We start from the raw sequence: 19,688 nt of genomic DNA on the forward strand, positions 1-19,688 counted from the left end.
CAAAAAAAAAAAAAAAAAAAAAAAAAATTTATCTCCTCCCAAGACTTCCCCTTAGCATTTCTGTAGCAGTAGCAGCATCGTAATGCTGCTAGTTCTTTGCCTAGGAGTCTTCCAGGAAATCTTTCGCTCTTGAGGGTGGGCCCTGCCACCCGCTACCCACCCCCACCATTAACTGCTGACCTGAATTCCATCTCAGACGGGTCCCTCACCTGTTTTCAACATCCCTACCCTAATCCTACCCCACCTTTGCTTCTCTCTTCTCCCTTACCACCTCCTTTACTTCTCTCCTTTTTAGGGCCGATGCCTAAGAAATACTACCACGGTGGAGTGGCAGCTGCTTCTCTTGCAATCTTTCTCCTCAATCCCTGCCACCACACGCCACTCACAGATTAATGATGATTAAGAACAAGTTCGCATCACTGCTGTGTTCACTACTTTTTACATAGCCCTCCATTGCCTAGTGAACAACTAACTGTAAACTCTCACCTGGCACTTTAGACCATTTACAATGTATCACCTCACCCCACTCACATCCACATGTTCAGTCTCATCTCTCAATCTTTCCTCCACAAATCCTGTATTCCAGACAATCTGCTTTATGCTTCTTTCTCTGCATCCTTCCCGGCCCCCAGGCCTAGTCTCATTGCCTTTGTGCCCTTGAATGTACTTGTCTTCACATGCTCATACAGCTCTTCTTTGAAAGTGGGATTTACCTCTCTTCTTCTCCAGGAGGCCTTTTCACAGTCCCCCGGCTGGTGTCCACTCTTTCTTTCCTCCTTTATAGACACTTAAGAATGTTTATCTTGCTGGGCCCAGTGCTCAGCCTGTAATCCCGTGCCTTTGGGAGGCTGAGGTGAGTGGATTGCCTGAGCCCGTGGGTTCGAGACCCACCTGGGCAAATTGGCGAGACCTCATCTCTTTAAATAAATAAATAAATAAATAAATAAATAAATAAATAAACTGGCCGTGGTAGTGCACACCTGTAGTTCCAGTTACTTGGAAGGCTAAGGCAGAAGGATTGCCAGAGCCCAGCAGTTCGAGGCCGTGGTGGCTGGGAGCGGCCGCGGTGGCTGGGAGCGGCCGCTGCACTCCAGTCTGGGCAACAGAGTGAGACTCCAAGACTCCAACTCAAAAAAAAAAAAAAAAGAATGTTTCTGTTATGCTTAGTGTGTTCCCCTTGTATCACAATTCTTAGTTCCCATGTTCTATCCCTTTCTCCTTGGCAACAGAGTCAGCATCAATTCACATATCTCCCATATTGGAGACTTGTATGTAGTTAGTACACGTTTGAATAAATGGGCACCTGAACCAAGAAAAGAGAACTTTTGAGTCTGGCAACTGCTTTGTGAATCAACAACAAAATTAATTTCGGCATCATATTGATACCATGTATTGAACTTTTACTATGTGCCTGACACTGTGGTTTGCATAAACATTATCTCATCCAATCTTGAAAACAACTCACTTCACTGATGAGAACACTGAGGTTTTGAGAGCTAAGGACTGGCCTAAGGTCTCATAACTAGTAAATGACAGAGTTGGTATTTCAACCCAGTTTTTCTAATCTGTGCTTTTTTTTCCCCTTTTCTTTCTTTTATTTTAGATTCAGAGAATACACATGCGTGTTTGTTATATAGTGTAGTGATGGGGATTGGGTCTCAGATGGTCCATTTCCTACTTATCTGTTCTTAACCAGAAACCAAAGACTGAGTCTGTACTCCTAAAGGGATCTTCAGGATTCTTTTCTAAAAAGGCACTGGATTAAAGTCAGGACATTAGATGTAGACTCCATACTAGCACTATCCAGCTGCCTCTGTACCACTGGAGGGGGACTTTAAACAAATCTCTTCCTCCCTCTGTCGTGGTGTTCCCCTTTTACCAATCAGAGGTGGCAGATCTTCACCCAGTGAGCTTCCAGGCTCTTTCCCAGTATTCAGGACTCTGGCAGGTAAGCTCCAGGCATTGTAGTAGGCTCTCTCTGATCTGTGCTCAGAGAACACCAGAGTTGTATAATGAAAGCAGGCAGAGGTGCCCAGGTGAGAATAAGTTTATTAAATCACTTCTTCTCTGGCAGCTGTCTCTTAGTCTGTATTCCTAAGTTTCCAGGCTGCTCAGCACACAGAATTTGTCTCTTAATCTGACCATGCTAGAGCTGTCCTGTTCTTAAACCAGTGACTCATGGATCATGGGAAATAACTTTTGAAAAATACAGATCCCACTCCTAGAAATTCTGAATCTGAGTATAAGGTAGTGCCCCAAATTTAATTTAAAAAATAAAACAGAAAAACCTTCCAGGCAATTTGGAAGCTAGCTGGCTTTGGGAATTGGTGTCTTAGCCTACTGCTGCCCCTACTTTATCATGCATCAAAATACCCTGGGAAGCTCATTAAAATATCAATTCCTGGGCCCTACTCCCAAGATCTTGATTCCTTAGATCAGATTTGGGGTGGGGCACAATTATTTGAATTCCTAAAAAGCTCCTGAATGAAACTAGTGCAGATGCAGATACTCTGCTACTGTTCTGGAACAGTCATTTCTCTCATGTCCCAGGAAAGCTAGAAGGTCCCAATTTTTATCCATTGTGAGAAGTGGGACAGTGCAGGAGGAAAAAAGAGCTTGATGTTTTCCCCTAAACACCACCAACCAGCATGGCATGGAGAGTTTTTTCAGTTATCATGTTTGCTTGGGTAGTTTAGCCTTTAGACATCATTTATCCCTTTCAAAACTTGTGAGTATGTGGGGAGGGGAGGAGAAAAAGTTACCTTTTTTCAAGGGGCTTAGAATGACTGGTAAAAGCAAATTGTAGCTTGGTGGTTAAAGACCAACAGTAAAAACCACTAATGTGTTCTAAGCCCTTGTAAGGTAAACTAATTTAATGCTAAACTCATTTAATAACTCTTTACAGTAAGTATCTTCATGCCCAATTGGTAAACAGGGAAGCTGAAGCTCAAAGTGGTTGAGATACTTGCCCAGAGTGCGTGGGTAGGTGGTGGTGCTGATTCTGGAGCTTAGGGCTATCTGGCTCTAAAGCCTTGCATGATACCACCCCCTTACTGCAAAGGGAAGGGTTGGTGAGAGGACCACATGCCGGTGTTACAGGTGGCACCACCTTGAGTGCATTGTAGCCAATATATGCCTCCTGAATTTGAATCAACAAGAAGGTTTCAATGAGTCATCTTTTCCCTCTGGAGCTCACACTTGTTACTAAGCTTCCAGGCTACTTACACAGAAAGACTCTCTTTCAACAACGTGTAGGAATAATATGATTGGAACTTGAGCACTAAGGAAGTATTTCTTAGAGTCAGATTTAGATAGCAGGTACAATCAACTAAAAAATAAGATACTTATATAGCACTTTGGGTGACCAAGGCGGGAGGATCACTTGAGGCCAAGAGTTTGAGACTAGCGTAAGCAACATGGCAAGACCCCATGTCTACAGAAAATTTAAAAATTAGCCAGGCATGGCAGCACATTTCTGTACTCCTAGCTACTCAGTAGGATGACGTGGGAAGATTGCTTAAACCCGGAGTATGAGGCTGTGAAACCTCGTCTCTAATAATAATAACAATAGCCACAACAATAACAATAAAATTTAAAGGCACTGATATGGCAGAGAGTGAAAATATACCACTTCTCTGCATATGTCATAACATTTTTAGTGTAAGCCACCCTCTTGGGAAAGGGATTGGGTAAAATGGCAGTGATTCTACTTGGAAATATTCCTTTGTGTTTTTCCTCCCAGTGACGGAGTTACATTAAATCAACCTTTCATCTCTCTTCATTTGCAGCTGGGCACATTCCGGTCCCATGATGGGGATTATTTTATTGAACCACTACTGTCCGTTGATGAGCAAGAACATGAAGAGGAACAAAACAAGCCCCACATCATTTATAGGCGCAGCAGCCCCCAGAGAGAGCCCTCAACAGGAAGGCATGCATGTGACACCTCAGGTATTTGCTTCTTACTCAAGCGAAGATCCCAGCTCTTTGAGATGGGTTAACTGCTGTCTACCATATACATTGTCATTTATTCAGCCTTCAAGTGAGGTAGGTAGACCGCTCACAGATGTGAAGACCAAAGAGAGGTTTAGTACTTTGTCTAAGTTTGCCAGCTAAGAAGTTACAAAGTTGGGATTCGAACTCAAAAAGCTGTGACCCATACCCTCTGTGAGCCAAGCTCTCTCTTTTGTTGAAGTTACTAATTTGTAGGATTAAGCTTGAGTAATCTTTTGAGGTTGTAATAGCAGTATTCTTAGTCAGCAGTTGCCTGTATTTTCTTGGTTTTTTTAAATTCATTTGAGTGTGTTTTGTTTGTTTTTACTACAAAGGGTTATAAAAATGTCTTACAAAAGGAACTCACAAAAACTTCTATGTGTTTATTGGAATTTTTTCTATCAACTGGAATTTTGCAACTATTCTATGGCTTCAGGAAATATAGGAGTGGACCTGTGGGTTGCACTGTGTGGTTCCAGTCAAATTCTTATGTGCTAAGTTTCCTTCCATCTTGGCCAGATTCTTGGAGGCATTGTGCTGACAGTTCTGGTCATTGTCAGGGATGTGTCATTCTGGCCACCTTGGAAAACTTATGTCTGCATTTCTCCATCTGCAGTTTTGTAGTAACCTTTGCTGTCTCTGAAGCCTGGGTACTTTCTACCTATTGGTAGGTTGTCATTTGAAATCGTTCCTCAATTTTGTCCTGTGTTTTAGGGTGTTTGTCAAAATACTTTTTAAAAAACTTAGATTTGCTTATCTTTCTCCCTATTCTTTATTTTTTAAAGTTGCTTCTCCAAATTAAATAGCATCTTGGGGTCTTTCTCATATCTCCAAACAAGACCACAATTCAGTGATCACATACTTCATCTTATATCTGTATCAGATTGTTCCAGTATGGTATTCTAGATGGTTGATCCAGCGTATGGCGTCCTATCCCCTCCTGGAATTATTATTTCTTTTCCTTTTCTTTTAACTTTTTTTGTGGGATCTTACTATGTTGCCACGTTGGTCCCAAATTCCTGGCCTCAAGCAATCCTTTAGCCTCAGCTTCCCAAAGTGCTGGGATTACAAGTGTGTCCCACTATGCCCAGCCTGGAATTATTTTTAAAGTGAATCCTCTTAATAGAAGATAACATTGACTGCTTATAACCTGGAAGTAGCCAAATCTAAGGGTGTAGCATTGTAGGTCTTTTGTCTTCATTCCATCCAGTTTTGTGCCCTTACTACCAGGATTAGATGGAATATAACTGAATTCTGTCAGTTAGATTCTTAAAAGAGCCAAAGGATATGGGGAGTGGAGGGGGATATCTACTCACAAATATCAGAAACAACTATTTCAGCAGCATATATGGTATCAAGACTGGCAGCCATCAACAAGTTTAATGGACAAGATACTTATCACAATAAGATCTCTACTTCTTAACTTCCCAAATCTGAACTAGCTAGTGCACATTCTAGACATGTATATAAATGTATATGTAACATATGTTGGGAAGGAAATATGTGTCTTCTTCTTCCATCATATTAATCTTTGCTCAAAAGACAATGTAATAATAGTTTCACTGACTAATTCATTGAACAGTGACACTTCTAGATATTCTTCTGCCCTAAAGTGGCTGCAAGCCAACATTTTTTTAAAAACTACTTTGTTGGGTGGTTTTACTCTGCAGTGGCCTTGTGCAAAGTGCCGTACCTATACTACCTCACTCAATCCTTATCACAAACATATGGGGTAGGTACCATTCTTATTACCATTGTACCTGGAAAAGGAGCTGAGGCTGACAGAAGTGAAATAGTTGCGCCAAGAGCACGTAGCTAGTCCACAGTGAAGACCCTTGTTTGTCTTATTCCATGATCCATTTTCTCTGTATAGGAATGTGTGTGGAAGAGAGGGGACAGGAAAGGAAGTCTCACTTAATACTGTCCTTAACAAAAATCATCAAAGTTTATTTTTAAAAATTATTAAAGTCAATGGACATTTGATTTTCTGGGCTGGAGAACAAGTCATTGTCAAAACCTGTCAAAAACACAAAGAAGAGTGAATCTGAAAAATGTGAAGATTGAAGACAATGGAAGATGCCTTAATTAAAGAAAAAAAACTTATTTGCATTCCAGTCATTGTTAATATTGAGACCTTTAAGTATCACCCTCCAAATCTCCAATGCCAATATATCTATTTTCCTTCTGTTTTTTCCTTGCTCCTAACCAGTATGGTGGGCATGGCCTTCCTTCACCAGGTGTGATGTATCAGGAGCCCAGCAATTGTGATTCGTACTTCCAAAGGTTGCTGCTGGACTGTGCCATTCTGGTTTCTCTTCCAGCTGCTTCTGCACCCTTTCTTTGAATTCAGATGCAGGAGGCTCAGAACAGTTGGAAAGAGCCTTGGAATATGGCACAATCCACCAGTAGCCGTTAGAGGGATAAACCAACAGGTCATGGAAACCTCCACAACCAGGTAGTCTTTGCACAGGGAGTGAAAGTAGGTTGGGAGTTGGAGTAGTCGCTCTTACCAGAGTGAGGAAAGGGGTTGCCTAGGAATAGCAATTCATTCAGCTTCAGTGATCCACCTTCCCTCCCCACCCCCAGCTGAGATCAGTAGTAGCAGTGGTAGACTAGAGTAAACCTTAGAAGCAACTGGGAGCCTCATACAAATTCAGATTCTTTAAAAACAAGGAAACAAACCCCTCTCCCAGGCAAATGGGTTAGAGTAAGAAGCAGTAGTTTTGTTTTTTATTTATTTTATTTTAAAGATGTGGGGTACAATTCAGAATTAGGAATACAAGTGGTCACCATACAGGTAAAAGTTTGGGCCTCCCTTTGGTCCTCTTTTGAGAAGCAGTAGTTTTCATCGTGCTCCAGGTGATTCAGATGCTCGGCTAAATTTGAGAGTCACTGCTAAAGTTGAATTTAAGGCAGTAGTGGCTATCACTTGCAACTTGCATTTCTCTGGACTTAACTTTCTATGTCTCCTCTTCTCATAGGATAATAGAATGTTTAAACCAGAGGAATCCTTGGCAGTCAGGTCTAGCCCAACATCAGTCCTGTACAGATAATGAAACAAGTTGCAGGATGTTAAGTTACTTATTTCCAGGAGCCATACCCTACATATCCAACACCAATCATCTGAACTTTTCCTAGCCCAAGCTTTGGTGTAGGCTCCTGGATGCCCCCTGCGGAGCTAGGCATAACCCTTTAGTTGCTGGATTTTTGGGGGTCTGAGCAGGGCAGGGCACAATGGCTGTTGCACTGCTGCATACATATGAAATATGTCTTGATCATTTCTAATTCTTGATGTATGCCTAATTTTCAGAAAAAGATTCTGAGATAATTTACATTAAAAAGACATGTGTAGCCAGGTGTGGTGATTCATGTCTGTAATCCCAGAACTTTGGGAGGCTGAGGTGGGAGGATTGTTTGAGCCCAAGAGTGCAAAACCAACTGGGGCCCGGGCAACATAACAAGACCTTGTCTCTCTAAAAAATTCAAAAAGTAAGCTGGGTGTGGTGGTACATGCCTGTAGTCCCAGCTACTTGAGAGGCTGAGGCTAGAGGATCACTTGAATCCAGGAGTTGGAGTCTATGGTTAGCCGTGAGTGTGCCACTACTGCACTCCAGCCTGGGAGAGAATAAGACTCCGAGTCAAAAAAAAAAAAAAATGTGTAGGAGTCTACTGTAATGAAAACTTCATAATTTATGAAGTCTACCACTTCATTTATTCATTCATGTGTGCATTTATTCATTAGCCATTAAGAATTGATTGAGCAACTCTTCTGTACCATAAGAAGAAAACCAGGAACTGTCCTTATTCCAGTTAGTTGTGTGACCTAAGCACATTTAAGAGTATAAAGTAAGAATAACATATACCTTTCAAGTTTGTAGTCAGGACTAAATGAGTGTGAAATAATGAAAGCTCCCAGGACAGTGTTTAGCAGATGATAGACAATCCCTGAATGGTAGATTCAAAACATCATAGTAAGGGAAGGAAAACTCAAAATACCAAAATTTCAAAGCTAGTAACTTAGAGCTTCTTGGTAACCAGGTCATAAAGGGTTTATGGGACTTGCCTACGGTCACCACTTTGCCAGCTAGTGGCAAGGCTGATGGTCTTTTCTGTTCACTTGTTTTCTCTATACCCAGTGCAGCATTTAAACATTTTATTTCTTGCAAGTTTTTCTTGGCTCCATGGCTGCCCTTCCTGGACTGTCTCTGTTTTGCTGTCATCAGTTATGTCTATGTATACATTTGGGCCACTTAAGTGTATCTGCATTTATTTGTCATTTCATCCTGTTTGTGAGTTCCTCAGTGTTTCAGGGTTGGGAGTGCAACAGCTTCTCCTCCTTATGGCATGTCCTAGTGACTGCAGTGTCCCTTACAAGTGTGTCCTCAGTCAAATTCATTGAGTTCACTGCCTGCCAGCCCCACTCACCAGGGGGCCAAGTGACAGGCTTATGTGAGCCATTTGGGACAGTGTGTTGCTTTTATAAGTGACTTCCTGCTGCTCCTTGCCACTGCTTGTTTCCAGATGAAATCCCGGGTTCTGTCTCACAGACACGCTCGTGTGACCCTGAATTTTGCCCAAGAGGATTTAGTTGTTTTTATCAGTGCTTCCTGGTAGATGGGTGAGAGAAAGGCAGCGGAAAAGGCCCATAGAAGCCTGTGTTGTTTGCCTGGGCTTGGAAGACAGTATTTTTCTGTTACTAAAATGTTTCCCCTCACCCTCCCATCTCAGCAAGGTCAGCAGTTTTGTGTGCGTGTGTCTGAAGGCATTTAAGAATTATGTGCTCCTTGACCTGTCACCGCTATTTCTAAGGGTATAATGGGACAATTGTATAAAGGTGTTTATGAATGAGACTCAGTACAGTGTTATTTATCATAGCAAAAAGACTGCAAACAATCTAAGTGCCCTTCAGGAGGAAGCTAGATCAATACGCATGCATACGATGGATTCCTATGCAGCTATTAAAAATGATGACACAGATACGTGTTTCCAAACATGGAAATATATATTAGGTGAACAAGATGATGAACTAGTATGCATGGTAGCATCTCATTTTTTAAAAACAAGAAAGTATGTGGGCATACATGTGTGTATAAAGAGAAAATCAGAAGTAAAGGCATGAAAATATTGTGATTATTTCTGGTTACCAAGAATATGGACAATTTTTAATTTTTAAATTTTATATTCTTATTTTTTTAACTCCTTTGCCATGTTTCTATAATAGTTTCATAATCACAAAATATAGGCAAAATGAAATGAGGATAGTGGCAGGTATTTATTTTGTAGCCCAATGCACTTGTCACTGGAGACCAACACCTAAGCCAAGATTTGGTCTCTTAGACCTGGAGATTGCCGGGCCTTTTTTGTCTTTTGGGTGGTGGGGGTGGGGGGACTGAGACAGTTTAAATAACCAGACAAATGCAAGTCTTGCCTTGTGTGTACTTCTTTGGGACCCCTGTAACTGGTTAAAGTTGAATCTCCCTTTCAATTCAGCTAATATATTTCTTGCTTATTGGATTGACCTTAGGTTTATCAAGATTTGGTCTCCATTGGGCATTGGGGACTTTGTTCATCACCTCCATTAGAAAGTACTTCCTGCTTGGGCTTTCGAGGCTGTAGTCATAAAGGCTGGAAAATACAGGATAATACTGAAAGTCATCATTTGTTGGGCTCCTGTTATGTGCATATGCTGCATACTTTATATGTACTACCATATATAATACATACATCAACATTATAGGGTACGTATTATTACACTCAATTTTATAGTTGAAAAAATGACAGCTCAGAGAGTTTGAGTAACTTGTTCAAAGTCACACAACTATTAGGAAGTAGGTCTGATCCTTAACTCAGACCCATTCTGATGTGCTACTCTGTGGCACAGACTGCATCGAAAACACAAATGAAAACTGCCTTCTGGAAAACATTTTTTTTTACATAAGTTTTCAGAGCATCTTCTTTTACTTCCATCTGATTTCCAATCTCTAGATGATACTAATAATGGCTAATATTATGTGTTATTAGTATGTATGTATTATGTGGCAGGCACTATGCCAGCTACCTTACATGGATTATGTATTTTAATTCTTACCTCAACTTCCATTTTGCAGACGGGAAAACTAAGACACAGGAAGTCCATAAAGTTGGCTTGCCCAAGGCCATAAGCTCATGAACATACCATTTTATATAACCTCATCATCCTGGTTGAGTGAGAGGATTTTTCTTTTGACCTGTCTCTTTGTTGATTCCATTGCATTCATATATGAATTATTTTGCTGGCATGATTTAAAAATGCCTGCCTGGAATTTGATTTGATTTGAGGAAGGCTGCCTAGTGCCTGAATTCCCAAGACTCTAATGACTCACAGAAGCCTAGTGTCTCCAGTCAGCCTCTGTTGGAGTGTACACTTGTTAGACATTAACCTCTTGGACACCATTAATAATTTAGCATAGATGAGCTGATTAGATTAGTAGGGCTCAAATGGAGTGAGAGACAGAGCTAAGGAGCAAACCCCTACACAGGCTTTCAGTAAACAATTCTGGTACAGAATTGTGGGTTCCAGGCAGTGACTTGGCTGACTTCACAGTCCTGCCTAGGCCCAAGCAGGTCAGGGGCTGGTGGCTAATTAATGACTTTTGCAAGGAGCCAGCCTGCCTGCACTTTACCACACACTTTCTGCACCCTCAGACCCTTTCAGCCTTGTAAAGATCAGGAACAGGCAGCAGGAAAGGGGCCCTGTACTAAGCAATGTGGTAGCATGTTATGATTCTTTTATTTACTACTGCAACAGCTCCTGGCAGGAAGATGCACTGTTATTGCCATTTTACAAATGAGAAAACTGAACTCAGAGTGGTGAATGAACTTGCCCATAGTGTGTAAAAATGGATGTGGCTGGCACTGCAAACTGGATATAATTCTGAATTTTTAAAGATAGTTGCTACCATTTGGGATTTATTTTTTTGGCCTAATTTCCTTTCATTTATCACTTTTTGTTCCTTATCAGTCTTTATATCTTTTTTAGATTTTTAAAAAGATTTTATGTCTAATAAACAGTCAATATAAGCAAGGCCTCTAAGATCCTTTGTAAATTATCAGAAAATTACTATTTTAAATAAGTGAGTTATTGAAGTTATTTCTTCAGCTTGATCTACTTAATGACATTTATATAAAAGTTCTGCTTTTCTTGTTCTTAACCTTGATATTAATAGCACAGTACTCCAATAAAAACCATTAAGGGATAGCAAAAAAGAAACTTCCAAGACAGGAATTGTATCTTGGTTCATTTGTTCTCATTTATTCGTTTAGTCTTTTTTCTTTTCATTTTGTTTCTAAATATTGTTTTTATGACTATCTTCAAGCATGGTAAAAGTAGAGTCGATAAAAAATGAACCACCATGAACATCTTGAATCTTAACAATGACTATGATTTTTCCACATTTGCTTCCTTCTTATTTTTCTTTTTGCTAAAGTATTTTAAAGCTAATCTAAGATATCATCGCATTTCTTCTCTAAATATGCTATTATATAGCTCTGAAAAATGAGGATTTTTTCTACATAACTATATTATTTATCATGGTGAGCAAAATTAACAATAATTCCCTCCATATCGCCTAAACAATACCTTTTTTAAAATTTGTCTAATTGTCTCCCAAATGCCTTTTTCCAGTCATTGGTTTGATTGTGACCTAAACAAGGTCCACAACTTGCAATTGATTGTTGTCTCTTAAGTAACTTTTCACTTTGTCTTTGTTGTTGCTATTGCTAAAATAGCTGTTTTTGTTCTACTTTTAGTTTTACTCCATTTGGCCCCTTTTCCCTTTCCACTTCTCTTAGTCTTAGTTTCATCTTTATCATCATAAGCTCAGGATGTAGTTGCAAGAATTTGAAGAGTTAGGACAGCCGCCAAACCCAGAGCTGGTACCTAGAACAAAGCCCCTGTGGTTAGCTGCTTAACAGAGTGATCTGCTTGAGCACAAAAGGTGGTATGGTTGGGTGGTTTTTTGACCCTTTGTCTGAGGTATCTTGATAGCCTTCATTGTGTTTCTCCTACCAATAGAAAGACCCTCAATTTGTAGTGCAGTCTTGCATGGGGCTTATGTTCTGAGAAATGGGTCATCATATGTCCGCATTAGGCGATTTTGTTGTTGTGCAAACATCATAGAGTATAGTGTCCTTACACAAGCCTAGATGGTACACACCTAGGTTATGTGGTCTAGCCTGTTGCTCCTAGGCTACAAACTTGTATAAAATGTGACTGTACTGAATACTGGAGGCAGTTGAGATACAGTGTATCTAAACATAGAAAAGGTACTGTAAAAATATGGTGTCATGGTTTTATGAGACCACTGTCATATATGTGGTTCACTATTGTCTGAAATATTAATTTAGACTACCTTTTCTAACATTCAGGCTTTTCCCTCACATACGTTTTGAAGCCCAGAAGAGCCAGTTTACAACTAGAAGTGTAAAGGGACAAGTTAGGTTTGGACCTGAGATAGGACTCTCCGATGTATGAAATACTCTCCTCCCACTTTCCCAGATCCTTTTAAATATGCTTCTGGATCTAAAGACAGCCAGAAGGACTGCCTGCTTCATACCTTCTACCATATGTCAGGCCCTTTCCCTATTTCTTGCTTATCAAATTTTAGGCATTCCTGTCACTTTGCTTCAGAAACACATTCTCTGCTAAGGAAAAAGGGTGATGCAGGTACTTAGTGATGAGTTCATCTTCTCAGGGACCACCTGAAACCAGTTAAGATGCACATCTTTCTTTAGAAGGGATCTTAGGGCCCTGGCAGAGGACTATCTATCTGGATGAGAGAGGCAGGAGGAATTGGGGTTAATCTGAGGACGCTTCAGACCTTTCACTTGAGTAGGCTATCTTTTTAAAGTAAGATATTGTACAATTTCTTGTTTCATCATATGAGGGGCTAAGACCACTTGTTTAATAAAGTACTATTTTTAAATCATGCAATTAAGGTTTAGAATCTGCCACTTTGTATCCCAAGTTGGATTTTGTATGATAATCATATCATTATAGAGTCTTTATTATAGCCATTTATGAGTAAGTTTTTTCCTTTGTCTTTTTACATCTGGACCAGAAGTCTGCATGGATATTTGATGCATCTGAAAATTATTGATAAGTATAAAGGATTTTGAATGTCACAAAAGGAGCATGGGGAAATGCAAGATGTGATGTGGATATATAACAAAATCTAATGGGGGCAGGTGTTGGCATGAGTCTTCCTTTTTAGTGATCCCCAATGTTCATATGATATTAGAATAAGAGTGGAGTATCAAAAATGCTGTTGGTGTGTGGAAAAAGTTCAAATTGATGTGATTGGTTTCAGAATTTTTCTGCAAAGATTACTTTTTTGAAAATCTCTTTATTTTCAATTAGTATTTTCAGATATTTTCTTTCCATTTTTCTATTAAGGAATAACTCACATGCTATAACATTCATTCTTTTTAGTGTACAGCTCTGCAAGTTTTGCCAAGTGCATATAGTCATGGAACCATCATCACAATGAAACTGTAGAACAATTTTTGGTGTCCTTCATAGTCAGTTGCTCTCTTCAAGCCTGTTTTCTGTTTCTACAATTTGGCCTCTTCCAGAATATCATATAAATAGAATCACTAAGCACAGTGCATTTGAGGTTCATCCATATTGTTGCCTGTATCAGTAATTCATTGTTTGTATTGCTGAATTCTATTATATATGGATATATCACAGTTTGTTTATCCATTGCCAGTTGAGGGACACAGTTTCTTTGGCTATTATAAATAAAGCAATGATAAACATTTGCATACAACTTTTTGTGTGAATATATGTTTCTATTTTAGTTGGGTAAATACCGAGGAATGGGATTGCTGGGTTATATGGTAAGTATGTTTTACTTTCTTCAAAACTGCCTATTTTCAAAGTGGCTGTACCATTTTACGGTCCTCTCCCCCCAGTAGTGTATGAAAGTTCCAGTTCTGCTGCATCCTCTCTAGCACTTGGTATGGTCAATATTTTGTTGGTCTGTGTCTATTTTACTTTTTAAATTTTAGCCATTCTTTTAGGTATTTAGTAGAATCTCATTGTAGTTGTAATTTGGATTTCCCTAATGGCTAAAGATGTTGAGCATTTCTTCATGTGTTTATTTGTATCTTCTTTGATGATGTGTCTGTTCAAATTTTTTGCCCATTGCAGACACATATTTCATACAAAGCTTCCTTAATTTATTGCCAATACTTATGCACCATAGATTTCATGCTGCCATGGAGCTACACAGCAAGAAAGTACAGTGGAGAGTGGAGCCTAGGGTTTGTCCAAGACACAGGTGCAGAGAGAGGGATAGGAAAGGTTTACTTAGGACTTGTTATTCAAAGACATTGTCTAGGTCAACAGAAAAGGCAGGTTGTTATTTTTATTGCTAATTGGCATCCATAAACCAACTATCAGTGTCTGACCAGTGTAATTTGTGATGGGGATGTGTTGTTCTCTTAGCTCACGGGTGAAAATAGTTACAGAGCAACCTCTGGATACTGCAGCAGGCAACTGTGCTGTTTTGCATGTGTGCATGTGTGTGCAAACAGGAGAGAGAGCCAGATGTACAGTGAGACAGTGACAGAGGTAGAAGGATTTGGTAGTGTGTGGTTCAGGCCTCTATGACCACATGTTCTGTGGGGGAAGAGAAGTGGCAGGCTTGACTCCATTATTCCAGAATTTCCATCCTGTGCCTCATGACCAACATAAGGTTTTCCCTAAGGCATCTTTGATTGTATACTATTTTTTTTTTTCTTTCAAGCTAATCTCCTAATCCTCACACTGGATGCTATTCCATAGTAACAAGCTAGATTACAGAAAATGGAAGTTATTTTCAGAAATTGTTATGTTTTGGCAGGTCCAAAATATAAACTTCCTAATGAGTAATGGAGATGCATACACCATATCCCCTTCAATATAATTTAACATCAGCAAAAGTCCACTCTTGTGTTGTTCTCTCTCCTTGAGAGTTACTCTTTCTCCATCTACTCGGCCACCCTGCTGACTGTTTCATCCATACCCTTCCAGAGAGTGATAGTGACTCAGAGAGAGGCTGTTGGGTCTTGCCCCTTTTGCAAGTCAGGACTTCATTGTTAATCATTATTCACTTTTATCTTATAAAATGTAAGAACTCATACATTTTAATACCGAAAGAAACTTTAGAGAGAACTTCTATTCCAGTCCCTCTCTTTATGGATGAGAAGATCAAGGCCCAGAACTTCGCAGGGACTCCATCTTGGAGCCAGGACGAATGGCAAAGTCAGCCCTGAACACAGGCCTCTAATTTCCCAGTCCTGTGTTCCTTCCAGGCTGTAACACAAGGAAAAGCTGTTTGTGGATGGTGCCTAGAAAGGGAATGTTCAAAAGTTCGACTGAACTGAAGCTTTGGGAGTGCCACTGGATTTATTAAGTATAAAAATAATTAAGAATAAACTAGTGAAATCACTCAAGAAGCTCTCTCAAGCCTACAGAGGAAGATTGTAAGGCTTTTAATTCATTTAAGGGATTAAATTTTCACAGTAAGAGCTGAGTGTACAGCAACCAAATCTGATTTAAAAGTAAACAAACCAATCAAGGTCTTCGGAGCCTGGGCCAGAGGGTGGGGAAAGGGGGCCTGTGGCTGGGGAGGGAGGAGCCAGTGAGGTCCATCTGTCGTTAGAGTCACTGGAACATGGACGTTGCGGGATGAGAAGGGGTTTCTGCTTCAGGCCCTAGTGTAGAAACCAGTCCTCGTCCTGGCTCGCCTGTAAGCTGAAAGACCTATGTATCAAAGGAATGTGAGAGACTCGCTTCCTAGGAGCTGCCTGGAAACCTTTTTAAAGAACTCCAGCCCAACTGCTCTTTAATCTTTGATATGAGAATGATACCCAGACCCACCACAGGCACCACATCCAGCCTCAGGGCCACCCAGGAGCTGCAGTGAAATGTCAGATAGCAGGCAAGATCACCAGCGGCAAGCCCAGCTGCTGCCCCATTCCAGCAGCCTTAAGCTGCTGCTCATCGTGTATAATAGGCGTCACCACAGCCCATACCTCCAGAGCGCCTCCTGTGTACCAGACTCTGTTTCAGCACCTTATATAGATGAAGTCATTTAACCCTCCCCACTCCCCTATTAGGCACGAACTGACAGAATCCCCATTTCACAGATGAGGAAACTGAGGCACAGAGGGCTTCAGTGACTTGCCAGAGGTCACATGGATTGATTGCAGAGCAGCTGACATTTAAACACCAGTTTCCCTGACTCCTGAGCCCGGTCAGTTCCCATCCCCATTTACCACATCATGCTGCCCCCTGAATTCACTCAGCAAGCACTTAATGTCTAGAATGCATCATCCCATTTGGTTGCCAGCAGGCCCTTGACACGTGGTCAGTGCCACATGTTGAAATGACAATATTTTGGATATATTGGGTTAAACAGAGTATGTTATTAAAATTACTTTCATCTGTTCTTTTGACTTTTTTAAAAATGTGGCTACTAAAAATTGTCAATGCATGGCTTGCACTTTATTTCTGCTGGAGAGTGCTGGTCAAGGAGCTCCCAAGCCGTGGAACAAAGGAGCCTGAGACGTGGCCACCACAAGTGGGCTGCGGACACAACAGGGTGTCTGTGGGCAGTTGGCACCCCGCCAGGCAGAAAGGCCAGTCTCCCCTGACTGCTCAGACGTAGAATGAGTAAGTCAACGTTTCCCGAAGAGCATTTTACAGGCTATTAATAGCAAAACCAAACAATCCCTTAGTAAAATACAAACCCTGATACATTCAGCATCGTGTGCTACTTCAAGTCGATATTTAAATATATCCTCAGGCTGAGTGCGGTGGCTCAACTTGTGATCACAGCACTTTGGGAGGTCGAGGTGATAGAATTGCCTGAGTCCAGGGGTTCGAGACCAGCCTGGGCAACTTGGTGGGACCTCGTCTCTACAATAAATCACAAAAACTAGCCAGGTGTGGTGGCGTGCATCTGTAGTTCCAACCACTTGGAAGACTGAGGCAGAAGGATCGCCTAAGCCCACCAGGTTGAGGCTGCGGTGGCCGTGAGTGTGCCACTACACTCCAGCCTGGGCGACAGAGTGAGACTCCAACAACAAAAACAACAACAAAATTCCTCAAGTTATTTCTAGTGTCCCTCAATTTCCTCATTTATGAAATGAAGATAATAGTCCCTACCCTGTAGGGTTGTGGTAAAGAATAATCAAGTCAACCCATATGATGTGCTCACAAGAGTGCCTGACACAGAGGAGCGCTCAACAAACGCTAGCCAGTATTATTACAGCCGGTAGTCATCTTCGTTGTTACTGCATCTCATTGAGGGAGCTGCAGAGTTATGCAAAAGAAGGATGCAGAAGGGCCATTGATAGTGGCCCCAGCTTTTGTGTCCAAGTCAACAATTTTAAGGCCCCAGATAGCTGGAGGCACCTACCGCCTTAGAATGATAGTGAGGTGACCATCTGACATGTCTCCCACCACTGTCCCTTGACCACCAAGATGTTCTCAGTTATCTTTTAATGGCGTGTGTTTCTTTCCCTGAGAGGGAAGTGCATCAACATGCCCCCACCATCTTGTTCTATTTCTAGGGATGTTTGGTCCCCATCACCTGCTTCTTCAACCTAGCAATCCCATAAGACGGGTAATCATGTGGTTAAGCAAATGTACACTGGTTTCTTTCCTGCAAGACTTCTCAGAGCTTTTAAAATGCTAATGTTTATGAAGAAATTTCCAGATGTGAATGCCGTGTTAAGTGTTTTGCAAACTTAATTGATTTGGTTTTGGAAATATCTTACAGGACTAATGTTCCGTAAACGTGCTCTCTTGGAAACATTGTTCGTAAAGGTTCATGCCAGCCCAAAAAGCGTCTTAACAGCCAAAATCTCTTCTGCCACTGCCGTTAGTGTTTGCTTATTGTCAACACTGTGCATGCAGCATTGCTTGACACTGAACACATCACTTAAAAAAAAAAAAACCACACAGCTCACAGTTTGTCAAGAGAGACAGGCTTGGGAACACGAGTCTAATGAGTATCCAGGGATTCACTGTTGTTTTAGAAACGAACACATTGAGGATCCTTAAAACAAAATTAAATTTATTGTGTTTTTGTTCATACACATTAGAGCTTTATACACACACAACAATTCTTCCTCTTAGCTCCTTCCCCACCCAGTTTCTGCAAACACATTGTTCTTTATTATTGGAACATTCCTGGGTTTTATGGCTGCTTTTGATTTGCTTTTTGTTTTGTTTTATCTTTTTTTTTTTTGCCATATTGTGCTTATTTATTCATCTTCCTCTGATTCAAGCAGACTTTATTTCTCCCTTCTATACTGAGTCCCTGTATGAAGGCTCATTAAGTAACTCACTGAACATGCCCATTAGTGCAGCTCTTGGTTCTGACTAGAACCAAGAGGGTCACTTCCACTTTTTGTTCTCTGTATGTTAACAGCTACTGGAACTAACTGAGAGGTGGAAGTGTTAGCCACATTTATTAACATCTAATTACATCTCAAACTATGTCTTCTCACTGTCAATTCACATGTGCTTGTTATCTAGTTTGGAAGTTCCATGGGAGCAGGGTCTAATAGTTCATGCCTTTATCCTCTTCCTCCTTCCTCCCTCTCTCCCTTCTTCCTTCCCTCTCTCCCTCCCTCCCTCCCTTCCTTCCTTCCCTCTGTCTTCACTCCCTTTTTACTTTTCTCCTTCTCTGTACAAAATTCTTTCTAAAATGGAATTATTTTGTTTGAGAAAACCTAATACAAATATACTAATTTATAAAGAGGGAATTTTTTGCACACTACTAATAGTATAGCAATAACCACTAATAATTGTTATCATGTTAAACATTCAAGGGATCCATTCTGCGTACCATGTCCTGCTCTCAGGGCATTTTATATTTTATCTCTTTTAATCTCCATATACCCTGTGTGGTATGTTGTTATTATACCCATTTTACAGATGAGAAAACTGATGCTTTGCCCCCCAAAGGGGCAGCCAGAGTAGCTCTAGGGCAGGAATGGGAACAATGGGAATGGGAACAGAATCCAAGTGGAAAACCACTGATGAGTCCTGTCCAGCCTTCCTTTTCTCTGTCAAGGTTGGGTGGAGCAGACAGGGGACTTGCCTTGCTCTTAACTCCTCTTTCTGGTCCTGTGTTGTATGAGGTCACAAGGTAGTTCAGTGCCTTAAGGAAATCCAGTTAAATTTTGATAAACCTTATGAAAATAGAGAGCAATAATTAACTTCCTAACTGTTAATGTTAACATTCGGATCTCGTCAGCCCAACCCCAGTTGGTGGGAACACTTCAGTGAGTAACCACTGAATAACACGGCCTGACTGTTATTTACTAAAATAATCCGGCTTGTTTAGTAATGTGCATTTTATTGTATTGCAATGCGAAATGAGGCTTACTTAAAACCCTTTTGCCAAAAAATCAACAGATGTTAAAGTTTTTGGCTGTGAGGCTTTTTAAATAATACTATCTTAAATTTTTTTAATACTTCCTTTTAAAGAATTGGGCCCAAGTTTTATTCTTTTTTTATTGTCATTGTTGTTTATTTCAATTTTACTAGCCCAGTACCTTGCACAAAAGAGGTGCCCAAGAAGTAATTTCTTTTTTTTGAGTTGGAGTTTCACTCTGTCCCCCAGACTAGAGTGCAGTAGCACGCTCCCAGCCAC

The 19,688-nt window shown here is 40.7% G+C and overlaps 1 protein-coding gene across 1 annotated transcript in view; it reads left to right on the plus strand.

Moving 5' to 3' along the window:
• The window catches only part of ADAMTS9 (ADAM metallopeptidase with thrombospondin type 1 motif 9), a 216,135-nt gene that overhangs the window by 50,137 nt on the left and 146,310 nt on the right, over positions 1-19,688 (plus strand). Inside the window, exon 7 of the mRNA XM_021712572.1 lies at positions 3,789-3,951. Coding sequence (XP_021568247.1) covers positions 3,789-3,951 — 163 coding nt within the window. The remainder of the gene's footprint in view (positions 1-3,788; positions 3,952-19,688) is intronic.

The sequence above is a fragment of the Carlito syrichta genome, unplaced genomic scaffold (genome assembly GCF_000164805.1).
Source record: "Carlito syrichta isolate Samal-C Ts95f unplaced genomic scaffold, Tarsius_syrichta-2.0.1 Scaffold303370, whole genome shotgun sequence".
Lineage (NCBI taxonomy): Eukaryota > Metazoa > Chordata > Mammalia > Primates > Tarsiidae > Carlito > Carlito syrichta.